At 52.1% G+C, this 14,904-nt stretch overlaps 1 protein-coding gene across 4 annotated transcripts in view; it reads left to right on the top strand.

Moving 5' to 3' along the window:
• LMTK2 (lemur tyrosine kinase 2) overlaps positions 1 to 14,904 on the top strand; it is a 74,617-nt gene that overhangs the window by 55,680 nt on the left and 4,033 nt on the right. For all 4 annotated transcript variants that reach the window (XM_018040575.1, XM_018040576.1, XM_018040573.1 and 1 more), the window contains 4 exons: positions 1,674 to 1,823; positions 3,107 to 6,053; positions 14,024 to 14,156; positions 14,366 to 14,605. In XM_018040575.1, coding sequence (XP_017896064.1) covers positions 1,674 to 1,823; positions 3,107 to 6,053; positions 14,024 to 14,156; positions 14,366 to 14,605 — 3,470 coding nt within the window. The remainder of the gene's footprint in view (positions 1 to 1,673; positions 1,824 to 3,106; positions 6,054 to 14,023; positions 14,157 to 14,365; positions 14,606 to 14,904) is intronic.

Below are 14,904 nucleotides of genomic sequence, written 5' to 3'. Positions count from 1 at the left end.
AGAAGAAAGCAGGCTGCTGGTCCTTAGGGAGACAGGGAATGGTGGGCAGTGGCTGATACTGCTTTTCCTGAGGAGACTGGGCAGAAAGATGAGGGAATAGGGAGCCGCAGGATGGGCCTTGAAGAGGGGGATACGTCTCATCTTCCTTGGTGGTCTGCGTGAGGAGACGCACGAGGGATGCTGGAGAGAGGTGTTAGGAGTGGGGAGCTGAGAAAGCCCAGGCCTCATGTTCTCTGAAGAGCAGGGGAAGGGCTGAGGAGAGGGCTGGTTCAGGAACAGGCCTTATGAGGAGAGAGAAAGGGCCTTAGGGGTCTGGAGAAGCTGAGGTCGGCAGACGTACTCGCCCAGGATCAGATCAGGTGCTGAAAACACTCACTGTGCCCCGGTCAGAGGCTGCCTTTGCAGTCTTTAGCATTTCATGCAAACTTTTTATTTTCCTTAATTGAATAAGTTGGTAATTCCCTAAAGTCATTGACAGTGTCTTAAATTTCTTTTATCCAAGATAGCCCTCTGCTCCTAGCAGTTCTGTGCCAAGGGCACATCTCCCTTCTTGAACTGGACTAGAGATTCGGGTTCTTTTATTTCCTTGATAGAAGTGCCCTCTCTACCTAGATACTGAATATGTTGATTTACTCACTGATTTGTGAGATGAGCGTAAAGAGAATTTAACTCATAAGTTATATTGTACTCTGCAGTGTCAAATAATAGATTAATGTATTCAAATACAGCTTTTATTCTGGTGGGTATCAGCCATCGTCATGTGACTCATCAGTAGCTGTGTCTGACAGGAGTCACAGTCACGTGAGAGCTTTTTAAGCCTGCAGCCATCCCTGCATCTGCCAGCTAAGGGTCCTCGGGGGTGGGCGATCAGTACCAGCGTCCGGGTGACACAGTCGATCAGCCAGGTCTAGGAGCCACTGCAGAAAACAGCTTGTAACACACGACAGGAGGGGGAGTGGTGGGAAGGAACATGGAGACCACGTAGAGGACGTATCCCCCCTGACCCACCAGCAAAGGCCATTTCCGAGGGGACAGGGTGGGGCAGGTACAGAGAAGGTGATCCCTTGCCTGTGGGGACAGCACCTGCAAGCAGTGAGTGACCCGGGCAGGTGGCCTCTTCCGCCAAGCAGTGAAGAGTCATCCTTCCTGATAGCAGAAAGCCCTGGATACTCAGAATAACTACAATAGGAGACACACAGGTCAACAGGGAAGACTTGGTCACGTTGGAAGTTCCCCTGCTTACTACTGTTGTGAATGGGACTCCCCCCCGCCACCAAAACCCTCAGAATCCCAGGTGCTTACCCTGTATCTAGCCATGCTGCCGACCCTTCCAAGGCCCTTGTGATGATCTTCATGATTCCTTGAGTTTTAAAGGTGACAGTCATTTGAATGCTTCCCTGTGATTACTCCCTCTGGCTCCATCTAATTTTTTTTTTACCTTGGCCGGAACTCCTAAAGTAACATTCTGTTAGTCAGTCTGAGGAGGCGTTCTTGTTGTGGTCCACATCTTCATAGAAGTGCTTGCTTTTTAAGTCATGTTAAAGAGCTGTCTTGAATAACCTCTTCCGTAGACCCTTGTGCTTGAAATGACTAATGACTGTACATGTAAAACTGTGGGTATTAAAAATTCAGTATCTGAAGAGAGAAAGATGTGCTTTTTTATTCCCCCACAGGTCCCTGGGTGTGACGCTTTGGGAGCTCTTTGAGAATGCTGCTCAGCCTTATTCCAACCTCTCCAACTTAGATGTTCTCAACCAGGTCATTCGAGAGAGAGACACGAAACTCCCAAAGCCCCAGCTGGAGCAGCCCTACTCCGACAGATGGTGGGTAACTTCATGTCACCTTCTCTCAGAAGGTGAAGAAATTCTGTCTCCACGAGTCTTCGTTATATATTCCCTGATTTTCAACAATAAGTGTTACGAAAAGCAATCATTTATATATTATTTATGACTGATTTTAGAATTAACATCCAGTTTTTAAAATGTAATACTGTTTAAGAAAAAAAGTGTAGAACCAGCAGGAATTTCAGTCTTACACATGCAGTAAGAAACTTGTTAAGTCTCAGTTAATTCTAAGAATCAGTTTAAGGGCATTTGCTATTGTGGAATTGTTTTTGAACGAGGGCGTATGTGCGACACCCAGCGTGTGACGAGACAGATAGCATAGCTGTGATCGAGTTTGAATTGGCACCTGAGGCAGTTTGCATAATGTGTGTTGACCTTTGCAAAAACAAATTTACTTCTTAAGAGTCTCCAGACCCGTTCTTACCTTGGTTTCCAGTTAGAGTCAGGCCCCCCTGTGTTGAGGCCCCTGTCAGCGTCACCCAGTACTCAGCGGGCCTTGCCCCTGCACCTGGTTGCCCTTCTGTATGGGCACTGCTCAGCCCCTCACCCGACTTGCTAGAACTAACCCACCCAGAATAACTGGATGTTTATGCCGTAAATTTAATACTGTGACATTGTTGTCGTGTCTTCCCTTCCACTCACGGCCGCAGTTTAGGGCGTTGCCCATATTCAGCCAACCCTTTGAAGACCAGCTCCTGGCTGCCACCTGCTCTGGGCTTCTGTTTCTGCTCTTGCCCTCCACCCTCAGCTCCTTTGGTGGCCTGAGGCAAGCATGTGCTGCAGAAGGTCGTGGTGTTCCTTTCTGTCGGGGGAATCGTTAGAGAGTAGTCACCATGGCGTGTGTCTGTGTGAGTCCTCACAAAATAGAGTGAGGAAGTCTCATACGTGAGACCTGTGCATCCTTGACCAAGCAGGAGACCGATGGCGGTTGTGTTCAGAGGAGAGCATTTTAGGGCTGCTTGTAAATTCAGTGGCTGAGTGCCTGGAAAATGCCAGAAGAACAAACAACAAGGCCAGAAGAATTGCGGTGATGCTGCACAGGGTCGTAAGGACGCAGAAGATCAGTGGTCAGATTTTCTCGCGCTCCATTTCCACTTTCCCCCAGAGCTCACCATGAGCCAGACTCTTGCCGATGGCCAGCAAGGTGATTCAGTGTTGGGACTTCTGGGGTGTAGAGCTGGCCTAGGGGGTCCTTGTGAGGTCTTTTCTTGTTTTAAAACAATTTGTCATCTGTCCACTAATCTCCTGTCCGTCTTGCTCAGGTATGAAGTCCTGCAGTTCTGCTGGCTGTCCCCAGACAAGCGGCCGGCAGCGGAGGACGTGCACAGGCTGCTCACCTACCTGCGGATGCAAAGCCAGAGGGACCCGGAAGTGGACTTTGAGCAGCAGTGGAACGCGCTCAAGCCCACCGCAAACAGCAGAGATGCTGCAAGCAACGCCGCCTTCCCCATCCTCGACCACTTCACCAGGGACCGGCTAGGCCGCGAGATGGAGGAGGTCCTCACTGTGACCGAGACCAGCCAAGGCCTGAGCTTCGAGTACGTCTGGGAGGCAGCCAAGCACGACCATTTCGACGAGCGTAGCCGGGGCCCCCCGGATGAAGCCTTGTCCTACACCAGCATCTTCTTCCCCACGGAAGCATTCGAGAGCTCGCTCTCAGACCCTGGTCCTGGCAAGCAGGATGACAGTGGCCAGGATGTCCCCCTGCGGGCCCCCGGGGTGGTGCCCGTTTTCGACGCCCACAACCTTTCTGTCGGAAGCGACTACTACATCCAGTTAGAAGAAAAAAGCCGTAGCAACTTGGAGCTAGATTACCCGCCTGCTCTGCTCACGACAGAGATGGATAATCCTGAGAGGCTTGGGGACAGCGTGTCCCAGTGTCTGACGCTCAGGAGCCTGGAGCTTGAGGAGTCCAGTACAGAGGAGGATTTCTTCCAGAACAGTGCAGACCCCAAAGACGCCAGCAGACCCGAGGAGGCGCCCAGCACCAAGGGCCCCGAGAGCCCTTTCAACAGTTTATTTAATGACCTTGAGAAGTCAGAGGCTTTGCCCAGTCACCAAAAAATATTTGACTTGATGGAACTAAATGGAATCCAAGCTGACTTTAAGCCTCCCACCCTGAGTTCAAGTTTGGATGACCCCAAAGAGTCCGTAATCGCCCGCCACTTGGAGAAGGAAAAGCCCCGTAAGCTTTTTGACTGCGAGCCTCTTTACTCCACAAACAAACTCGTACACCAAGATGGTTTTGATCAGCTGGACACTGAAGAGTTGTCAGAAAACTTTTTATTTCTTCAGGAGAAGAACTTACTGAAAGACTCTTTGTCCAGCAAAGAGCATGTAAGTGATCTGCAGACAGAACTCAGAAATGCTGGCTTTCCTGAATCCATGTTAGAAACTCCCAGTAGAAAGTCTGTAGAGGCTGAGCCTAAGTTTGCTGAAAATAAACCGGACTCTTCACTGCAGGAGAGCGTCAGCCTGCAGGACAAGGAGTCGGGCGCAGCGCCCAAGGGTGGTGCTGGGGCAGCGGCCTCACCTTGCTCCCTACAGCCGCAGGTACCTCCTACCTCGCTCGAAACCCAGGGGCCGCCTCACGATGTGCCCCCAGGGGCGGCCCTGAAGCAGGGCGGAGCCAGGCCCACATGTCCAGAGGGCGGTGTCCGTGAAGACAGCACCTGCCGAGAGGCAAACCCAGACTTCACGCGCGCCCCGTCGGACACCCCCGCCCCCACCGGCAGCGGGTCCCCAGCCCTGACTCAGATGGGGGAGGGGGCCATGAACCTGACCCAGAGTGACCCCAGCCTGGTCCAGGACACCCCCACCAGCAAGGTGAGTATAGGGAACGGCCTTCCAGAATCGAGGCAGAACTTAAAAAACCAGCTGCCTTTGGAAGACCACGGCCCTCGAGGCCCGCGGGAGAGAGCCCGGGAGGCTGCGGAGGCGCTGGGGCAGCTGGGTCGTAAAGATGCTGCTGCAGAGGAGGGCGGCTTGGTGTCCGCCTTCTCCTCAGACTCGGCCAGTCAGGACAGCCTCCTGGAGGACAGCTTGTCGGCGCCTGGCCCCCCTTCCGAGCCATCCACGGAGACCCCGGACTCCCTGGATTCGGTGGATGTCCATGAGGCTTTCCTGGGCTCCTTAGGCCCTCATGCACCACAGAAACTCCTGACCCCCGACAAGCCAGCGGACAGCGGCTACGAGACGGAGAACCTGGAGTCCCCTGAGTGGACGCTGCATCCAGCCCCCGAGGGTGCCGCGGCGCCCGACACAGCCTCGGTGGGTGAGAGCGTGCCCGCCAGGCTGCCTCCCAAGCCTGTCATCGTCATCTCAGACGCCGCCGATGGCCACAGAGGCGCGGAGGCGACCTCGCAGACCGCCGCACCTGCGTCCCAGGGCTCACACCGAGACTCTGCGTACTTCTCAGACAACGACTCTGAGCCCGACAGGAGGTCGGAGGGAACCCCGGGCACCTCGGCGTCGAACCTGGGAGCGGACCAGCCCCTGCCTGAGCCCGGGGTCCTGCCGCAGAGTCCTGGCCCCCTGGACAGCTGCCTGGACACCAGCAGCAGCCCGCCTGACCCTAGCTGTCCTCCTGCTCCGCAGAACTCCCATCACCTGGAATCCAGAGAACCCGCAGAACCAGCTCCCCCTGATGCTCCCACACACACACTTCCCCCAGATGATGAGGCCGGCAGCCCCTCGAGTCTGCAGAACTCGGAGCTGAGCAGCGGGGATGACCTCGAGGCCCCCGAGGAGCCCCCCTGCACGCTGGCTTCCACCGGCACCAACACCGACGAACTCCTGGCACTGACCCACGCCCCGCTCCGCTGCAGCGGCCCCATGGCCCCGACGCCAGAGAAGGCCTTGTGCGGCCACTCCGAGGGCCCCAAGCTGAAGGAACCGGACGTGGAGGGAAAGTACCTGGGGAAGCTCGGCGTGTCGGGCATGCTGGACCTCGCCGAGGATGGGATGGACGCTGACGAGGAGGACGAGAACAGTGAAGACTCAGACGAGGACCTGCGGGCCTTCACCCTGCACAGCCTGAGCTCCGAGTCCGAGGACGAGGCCGAGCACCCGGTGCCCGTGGTCCTCAGCCGCGAGGACGGCCTCCATCTGCGGAGCCTGCTGAAGCCCTCAGACCCACCGCCCGGCTGCAGGAGGGAGAGGAAGGCAGTGACATTTTTCGATGACGTCACAGTCTATCTCTTCGACCAGGTATCTGTTCCCTGTCCCCTCTGGGTTGTCATGTTGGAGATTCCAGCACGTGTCGGGGCAACGAGCGTGCTAGGGTTTTCTGACTGCCGGTCTGAGGACACTGATTGTTTTGTGATTTCTCAGGAAAAGGAATTTGGGGGTGGTTACAGCGTCAGTTCCAAGAACATGCAGAAGTGAGGTCTGCACTGGGAGCTCCTGTCATGTGAAGGGGAGCGGTCTGCGTGCTCCTCCTAGGTGTCCTGGCAGAGCCCCGCCCAGTCACTCGTCCTTTCCAGAGCAGACGAGTGTCCGCAGGCGGTCGGCAGCAGTGCCCAGAGCCCAGGGGTGGCTGGAACTGTCCAAGCCTCACATGTAGCCCTGGAGACACCGACAGCGTTGGTGCCTGTGGAGCGGGGTGAGAAGGGATCCCCTGGCCTCAAAGTTGTGTTTTGTCAAAAGCTGTTCAAATTCTCGTGTGCCTTTCTTCACCTTCTCGGTGCACTTGAATTGTTCCCCTCACAGAGCGGATGACCTGTAGGTGGAATAACGAGAATTATGAATTGTGTGTTATGAGCAGTGTGGGCAGGCGCTGGGGAAGATGTCTGGGGGTCTCGTTGCAGCAGTGAGGTGGACTCAGCCCCCGTGGAAGCCGCTGCCTGGCCTACGGAAGGGCTGCACTTGTGTGGTGACTTGGTGGGGAGGGGGTGTTGTTTTGATGGGTTCTCGAGACTGGGCAGGATCGCATAAGAGCCAGACTCAAGGCATGAGAACAAAGGTACGGAAATTGGGTGTGAGACACGCTCAGTAGGTGTGAGATTTGTCATAGAGTGGAAAAGTGGGTCAGGTCCCAAAGAAAGTCCTGAAAATCTTCTGCAATGGCCAGTTGGTCCCGTGCAGCTTCCATGGAGTCGTAGCTGCCCGTGGGTTCAGACTGATGGCTGGTAGGTTCCTTCCTGCTCTTGCTGTACAGCTTCATGAGCCTATTTTGAAGTGGTTTGGTTTTTAAGTGGTTTGAGTTCCTTAGCTCCAGAGTTTTCACTGAGCATCATGGTATTTCCCTGTTGGCTCAGCGGGTGCTTGGTGATCGCTGACTCAACTTTCTTGTGACATCACAGCCCAGCAAGTGAATGTCTGGGTGCCGCCCTTCCCACGCAGGGTCTCCTTAGCTTCGCTGTGCAGTGGGGGTCTCCCAGCGTTCCTCACGGGCCCTTCCATGAGCCTGGTGGCGTGTTTGACCCTGCGCTTTTGCACTGCCCCCTCTGGTCTCAGAGCATTCCCAAGGCCATCACAGTGGATGGTGATGCTTACTTGCAGGTAAGGTGACATACGGTCACACCATCAGCCTGTCAGCATCCCAGTGCTGGTCACTATGACAACAGGCCTGGCAGTGTGGGAGGTAGTGTCACAGCCCAGAGCCCCCAGACTCTGTGAGGTCCTGGGGCAGATGGGGGAGCTGGGGGTCTGAGTGTTGCATTTCTTTAGTTCATTTGGTTTACAAGGACATGTTCCTTCAAAAAGAAAAAAAATGCAGTGAGCATAAGGAAGAATACTTTGTCAGGAAAGATTTTTCTTCAATTTAAAGAACAGAAAAACACTCAAGAAAACCAAACTTACCAGTAATTGCTACCGCTTCACTCACATACACACACCAGAAACTAAGTGCTGAAAAGCATTCAAGAAAACAAAACTTGTCTGTAATTCTTACTGCTTCACACCACCGCCCCCAACACACACACACGTAAGTGCTCTCCATAACGGCCTCCTTAGAGTAATAGAACTCTTCCATCCCCACTAAGTCCCTGGTTCCCGCACATCCCTCCGTTGGCAGCCACTGAGCTGCTTCTGTGTAAGTGGCAGGAGTGGTGGTGCCGTTTAGTCATTAAGTCGTGTCCGGCTCTCTTAGAGTATAGCCCGCCAGGCTCCTCTGTCCCCGGGATTTCCCAGGCAAGAAGACTGGAGTGGGTTGCCATTTCCTTCTCCAGGGGATCTTCCCGGCCCAGAGATGGAGCCCACGTTTCATGTGCTGGGCGGCAGGTCCGTTACGGCTGAGCCGCCTGGGAGGCCAGGTGGCGGGATTAGACTGTGTGTGACCTTGAGTGTCCAGAGCCTCACTCAGTCTAAAGCGTCAGGGAGTCCCCACCGCCGCATGTGCATCACTGAGGAGCGTTCCTTTGTGTGGATGTTACATTTTGTTCATTAATCTGCTGGCCAGTATTTATACCAACTGTTTTTATTAATTTTTAAAATCTTTTTAAAAGTTAAACAGTAAAATTGACCCCTTTTTCTTTGTACAATGCTGTAAAACTTCAGCGTCCGTGTCACACTCCCCAGAACCATGAGAGACGCAGCTCCCTCACCCCAGAAAATGCCCCGTGCTTGCTCCTGCACCCCTGATCACCGCTGTGTCATTGCACATTCCCACCAGCAGCGTGTGTGACACAGCACGTAACCTTGGAGGCTGGCTGTTGCCACGCGGAGTGCAGTTCCCCTGAGCCGTGGAAGCTGTTGCTTGTTGCAGTAGACCCTTCCTTTTAGACGTGTTCCATCTTGTGGACATGTGATCATTTTAACCATTTACCCGCAAAAACACATTTTGGTTTTTCCGCTTTGGGGCTGTCACAAATAAAGCTGCTTTGAAGAACTGTTGGTAGGTTTTTGTGTGGACACAATGTTTACCTTTTCTGAGATAAAGGCCCAGGAGTGTGATTGTTGGGTTGTATGATGTGTGTGTGTGGGACAGGGAAGCCTGGTATGCTGCGGTCCATGGGGTTGCAGAGTTGACCTAGTGACTGAACAATGGTAATAGTTGGTTTAGAGTGCGTGTTTAGTTTTTAAGGAAGATGACAAACTGGTTCCCAGAGTGGCTGCATCAGTTTTCATGCCGGACAGCGCATGTGCGATCTCGCTTCCCGTGTCTTGTTTGTTTTGCTTTGGCTGCGCCGTGCGGCCTGTGGGACCTGAGATCCCCAGGCCGGGAACGGACTCAGGCCCGTGGCGGCGAGAGCACCGCGTCTTAGAAATCTCTGCCGGGGAACCCCCATCATTTTTATCCTGGCTTTGCTAACAGACGTGAAGCAGTGCTTCGCCGCGGCCTGACGCTGCGTCTGCCTCTCGGATCGGGGTGCTGCCTGTCTCTTCGTGTGCTCTCTGCCGTCCATATGCTCAGTGAATGGCCCTTTCGCCCATTTTCTAGTTGGATTCTCTGTGCTCTCTGAGTTTTGGAAATTCTTTGTAAGTTCTAGGTAAGAGTCCTCTGTCAGATACATGGCTTGGAAATACTCCTCCCAGTCTATAGCTTCTCTTTCACAGAGCAAGGTTTTTAAATTTTGATGGATTCCAGTTTATAATTTTTTTTTTTCTGTTTATGGATCATGCTTTAGGTATCATGTCTAAGTTCTTCACCAAACCCTAACTCCTGAATATTTTCTCTAAAAGTTTTATATAGTTTTGCATTTTTCATTTAGATCTGTCACACATTTTGAGAGTTTTTGTATAATGTTTAGGTTGGGGTTCATTGTTTTGCGTCCAGATGGATGTCCACTTGGTTGAAAAGACTGTTCTCTATCCATTGAATTGCTTTTGCACCTTCATCAAAAGTTAAATGGCCATATATTTTTTTTTAATGGATCTGTATCTGGACTTTCTGCTCTATTCCATTGATCTGTGTATCTTCCCCCTTACCAAAATTTTGGCTTCCATTTGCTCCTTGCCAGTATACAGAAATGTGGTTGATTTTTATATGTTGACTTTCTATCCTGCTGACTGATTTATCAGTTCTAGGAATTTTGTTTTCAAATTCCTTGTGGTTTTCTACACGATCAAGCATGTTGCCTGCAAATAGGAACAGGTTTGTTTATTCTTTTGCAAACTGTATCTCTTTCATTTCTTTTTCTTACCTTATTACACTAACTAGGACTTCCAGGACAGTGTTCAGTAGAGGGTTTACATAACATTGATTGATTTTTCAATATTTAATGAGCCATTCCTGGAAAGTAAAGCCCACTTGGTTGTAAGATATTCTTGTTACATGTTTGATTTGCTGGATTTAATTTGCTGGTTATGTTGTTGAGGCTTTCATGAGGTCTGCATATTGGTCTGTAATTTTGGGGGGTGTTTTACTACTTGGCTGACTTTACTCTGGTGCTGTCTTTGGTTTGGTGTCAAGGTAATGCTGGTCTCATAAAGCGAGCTGGAAAGTCACAGTCGATTGAATAACACAGGTTTGAACGGTGTGGGTCCACTTACATGTGGGTTTTTTCACTAAACACCTACCAAATACTACACGATCCAAGATTGGTTGAGTCTGTGAATGTGGAACCTTGGATATCAAGGGGCAATGGTACAGTTACAGGTGGATCCTCAGCTGTGCAGGAGTCAGTGCCCTCGCCCCACAGGCATCAGTCAGGGGTCAGAGCTGTATTCCCTCCTCTTCTGGGAAGAGATTGTGCGGATTTATTGATCTCTCTGTGAAGAACTGCTTTTGGTTTCATGGAATGTTTTCCTTTGTTTTCTTTTTAATTTTATCAATTTCTATTTTATCTTGTGTCTTCTGCTTGCTTTGGATTTATTTTGCTCTTTTTCTAGACTCTTAGAGTAGAAGCAAGGAATTTGAGACCTTTTTTTTGTTCTGCTATTAACATTTAATGCAATAAGTTGCGTTTTTCATTTAAAATATTTTCTGATTTTCCTTGAGACTTTCCCTTTGACCCAAGGATTACGTATTTTAAAAAATACTATTTAATTTCCAAGGGTTGGAGGGTGTTTTTTACTTTTAACCTTTCTGTTACTGATTTCTGGTATAATCTGTTTTGTTCAGAGAACATGTTTTGTAGGGTTTTAATTCCTTCATATGTGTTGTTTCGTTTGCAGAGCCAGAATGTGGTCTATCCTGGTAAAGGGTCCATGTGCACCTGAGAATGTGTGTTTCACCTCTGGTGGGCGGATTGCTCTAAATGTCACGTGGTCTTGGTTCCTTTCTTCTGCGCTGTTGCTGATGTTTCTGCTTGTTCTCTTCCTGAGTGAGAAGTACTCGTTGAAGTCTTCGGCTGTGATTACGGATCTGTCTGTTTCTCTTTTCATTTCTGTCCATTTTTGCTGTGTCTGTTTCTCAGTTCTCTTGTTAGCTGCATACACATTTAAAATCATTGTATCTTCTTGGTGAACTGACCTTTCTGTCATACCGTGACGTCATTCTTTATTCCTTTGTCTGATGGTCATAGAGCTGCTCCAGCTTTCTTTTGGTTAGTAATTGCATGCTGTCGCTTTTTTTCCATCTTTATACATATCTGCATCCTTGTAGTTAACAGGAGTTTCTTCTGAATAGCACAGTTAGGCGGTTTTTAAAATCTGTTCTGAAATTTATTGTCTTTTTGTTCACTGTTTGGTCATTAAGTCCCATGCAACTCTTCTGTGACCCCATGGACTGTAGCCCGACACGCGCCTCTGTCCAGATTTCCCAGGCAGGAATCCTGGAGTGGGTTGCCATTTCCTCCTCCCTTTTGTCTTTTACTTGGTATTTTTAGGCCACGTATGTCTAATAGGATTATTCAAGTTTGGACAGAGGTCCACCGCTTTATTCAGTGTTGCTGTTTGTCCCACTAGTTCTTCATTGTCTCCCTCCTCTTCTGCTTTCCTGTTGGTAATCGGAACAGTTTTTAGTCTTCTCTTTAATTTATTGCATTTTTTTACTATATGTCTTCTTTTCGTGTAGTTTCTGGAATGTTCTTGGGGTTACAATGTACGTACATTTCACAACCTCCTTAGAATCGGTGTTTTACCATTTCAAGTGGAACGTAGGAACTCCCGTGCTCTGTTGGCCCTTCATCCTCTCCTAGACCTTTTCTTCAAGTGGTCCAGAGTGTCTTATGTTTATTCATTGAACACCCCATCACACAGCACTCTCTGCTTTACTTCCAGTCATCAAACATGCTGTAAGAAACTGAAGAGGAATAGGGTTATATTCACTCAGGTAGTTACCACTGTTCTTTTTCCATTCCTTACGTTTCAGCTTCCTTCTTGTTATCGTTTCCCTTCTGTTTGTTTGGCTTTCACCCCCCCACACAAATTCCCCTGGTTTTTCTTCACCTGAGAGTCTCTGTATTTCACACTCATTTCTTAAGGATATTTTTCCTGAGCGTGGACTCCTCAGGCCACAGTGTTTCCTTTCAGCATCGTCTCTGACTGCCCTCAGGAGTCTTTGTCGTTCAGGAGTATGATTATGGGTTTCTGGATTACAGGCATAGATTTCTCTGTTTCATTTTAAGATTATAGAGCTTTCTGAACGCATAGTTTTGTGTCTTTCAGCAGGTTTCAGAAGTTCCCAGGCATTATTTCATACATACACATATATATTTTATGTATATATATATATTTATTTTATACCACTCTGTCTCTGGGACTCCAGTGTTATACATTTTGGTCTCTCTTATATAGGCGCTTCCCTGATGGCTCAGTGGTAAAGAACCTGCCTGCCAATGCAGGAAATGTGAGTTCGATCCCTGGTTTGGGAAGATCCCCTGGAGGAGGAAATTGTAACCCACTCAAGTATTCTTGCCTGGGAAACCCCACGGACAGAGGAGCCTGGCAGGCTACAGGCCATGGGGTCGCAAAAGAGTTGGACACGACTTAGTGACCGAACAACTAGTCTGTAGGCCCTGAGGCTCCATCCCCTCTCCCCTCCAGTCTCTGTTCTCGCTGCTGTTCAGGTTGGATCGTTTCTGAGGAACACATGCGCACATCATGTCCTCTCTCACCTCCATCCTGCTGTTGAGTCCAGCTAGTGATCCCAGGGACGGGGGAGCCTCGTGGGCTGCCGTCTACGGGGTCGCACAGAGTCGGATACGATTGAAGCGACGAAGCCGCAGCAGCAGTGAAGTTTTAAATTTTGATGATTGTATTTTTCTATTCCAAAATGTGCATTCTGTTACTTTTACACTCTTTTTGCTGAGACGTTCCCGTTCACTTCCGGAGTGTTTTCCCTTACTGTATGGGGGCGCGTTTATAACAGTCTTCTTCAGGTAATCCTAGCATCTAAGGATGACTTGGCTGGCATCTGCTTGTTGTCCTTTCTCCTGTAAATCCAGGTTTTCCTTATTCTTTGTTTGCTGAGTGACTCTCGATTGTACCTTGTATTTTTTCATTATCCGATTCTTTGTCTTGTTTATAGACTCTGTGGAGAATGTAGATGTTTTCATCCTAGAAGGCATTGACCCAGTTGGGTTCAAGTCGCGAGTTCCACTCAGCCTCCCTGGGTCTGGGGTCCCCTTTTAGAGCCTTTGCCGTGCTATGAGCCTGTCCCGGGCGTGTACCGCCCCTTGGCCAGACTGGGCCTTGGAAGTGGTCCCCCCGCAGTTCCACCACCAAAGCCTGGTGAGCTGCTTGGGGTCAGGCCTGCCCTGCGCAGCCGGGCTGAGCCCCCTGCTCCCTGTGGAGCCCCTGGGCCATCCCGCATCTTGGGCCTCCTCTTTTTGGTTCTCCTGCCAGAGGACTGGGATTTGGGTTACTACACTGCCCTGCGTGGCTGCGAGACCAGAGGACCGGGGGAAAGGCAGCGGGGGTGAGGGTTCCCCTGCCCTCTGCTCCCGCCTGCTCCTCCAGCTTTAGACGAAGCTCACTGCCCTCTGGATCACAGGCCCCGGGGTAGCCGGTGGTGGGAGCAAGAGACGGGGAAAGAGAAAAATCTGGAATTTCCTCTCTTTTCTGAGCATCAAAAGACCCCCTTCTGCATCTGGAGCCAGAACCCAAGTGTCGGGGGTGCGGTGGGCGGGCAGGCTTGGTGTCCTCACTCCAGCGTCCTCCTCGCCCTGCCCACTGCCCTCCTCTGCCTCCTGGAGCCACTTGATGTGTCTGCGGGGGTTCCGAGCGTGTCCAGCGGGAGGGAAGGGGTGTGGGCCCGCCCCCGCCTGCCCCAGGGTGAGAGGCACGGGTCACAGCTGCTCAGCCCGCCCCCGAGAGCAGGCGTGGGCCGACGGGACTTGTGTTGGGTTTTTCAGGAAACCCCGACCAAAGAGCTGGGCCACTGTGGGGGAGCCGCACGCAGCCCAGAGCGGAGCAGCCCCGCGCCGGCGGCGGGCTCCCCGCACCTGAGCCGGGGCCTGAACTCCGAGAGCTCCACCGACGAAGAAGGTACCGCACTCGGGGGGCCGGCTGAGAACGCAGCAGAAGATCCGCGGGGTGTGAACTGTTCCTGAGGATGGCCCCACATAACCGCTTTCAGGGAGCCCCCTGCCCCGGGCGGGGGCCGGCCTGCGCGGGCGCCCAGGGTGGTCTGTGGGCCCCTCCCCGTGCTCCGCTCCTGGGCGGGGAGAGGAGGGTGAGTCCTGGCTTACTTGCAGGCGGAGGCTTCGAGTGGGATGACGACTTCTCCCCAGACCCTTTCCTGTCAAGGACGACAAGTCACCTCCTCAGCTCCAAGCCGGCGCTTCAGACCTCCAAGTACTTCTCCCCGCCGCCACCCCGCAGCGCGGAGCCCAGCTGGCCGCACGCAGCCCCCTACTCCAGGTTCTCCATCACCCCCGCCAGCATCGCCAGCTTCTCGCTCACGCACCTCACAGATTCGGACATGGAGCAGGGAGGTGAGGAGGCCGAGGCGCTGGCGGCCCTGCTGAGGGGCTGTCCCGGCGTCCCCGGGAGCGTCGTGCAGATCTCTCTGAAGGGCTCACAGCCCCGTGCTCCGGGGCCTGTCCTCTGCTTCCTGCTGGCTCTGCCCCACTGGGCTGGGGGACCAGGGCTGCTCCCCCCTTTCTTCTCCCTTTTCCCTTGCTGTCAGCTCCCGTCGCCGCCGCCCCCCCGCCCCCGCCCCGCCCCCCCCCGCGCCCCCCCCCCCCCCCCCCCCCCGCCAAGGGAAGGGCTCTGAAGAACACTTAGCTGTGAT

This window comes from Capra hircus, chromosome 25 (genome assembly GCF_001704415.2).
Source record: "Capra hircus breed San Clemente chromosome 25, ASM170441v1, whole genome shotgun sequence".
NCBI classification, from domain to species: Eukaryota; Metazoa; Chordata; class Mammalia; order Artiodactyla; family Bovidae; genus Capra; species Capra hircus.
This window is presented reverse-complemented; position numbering and strand designations above follow the sequence as displayed.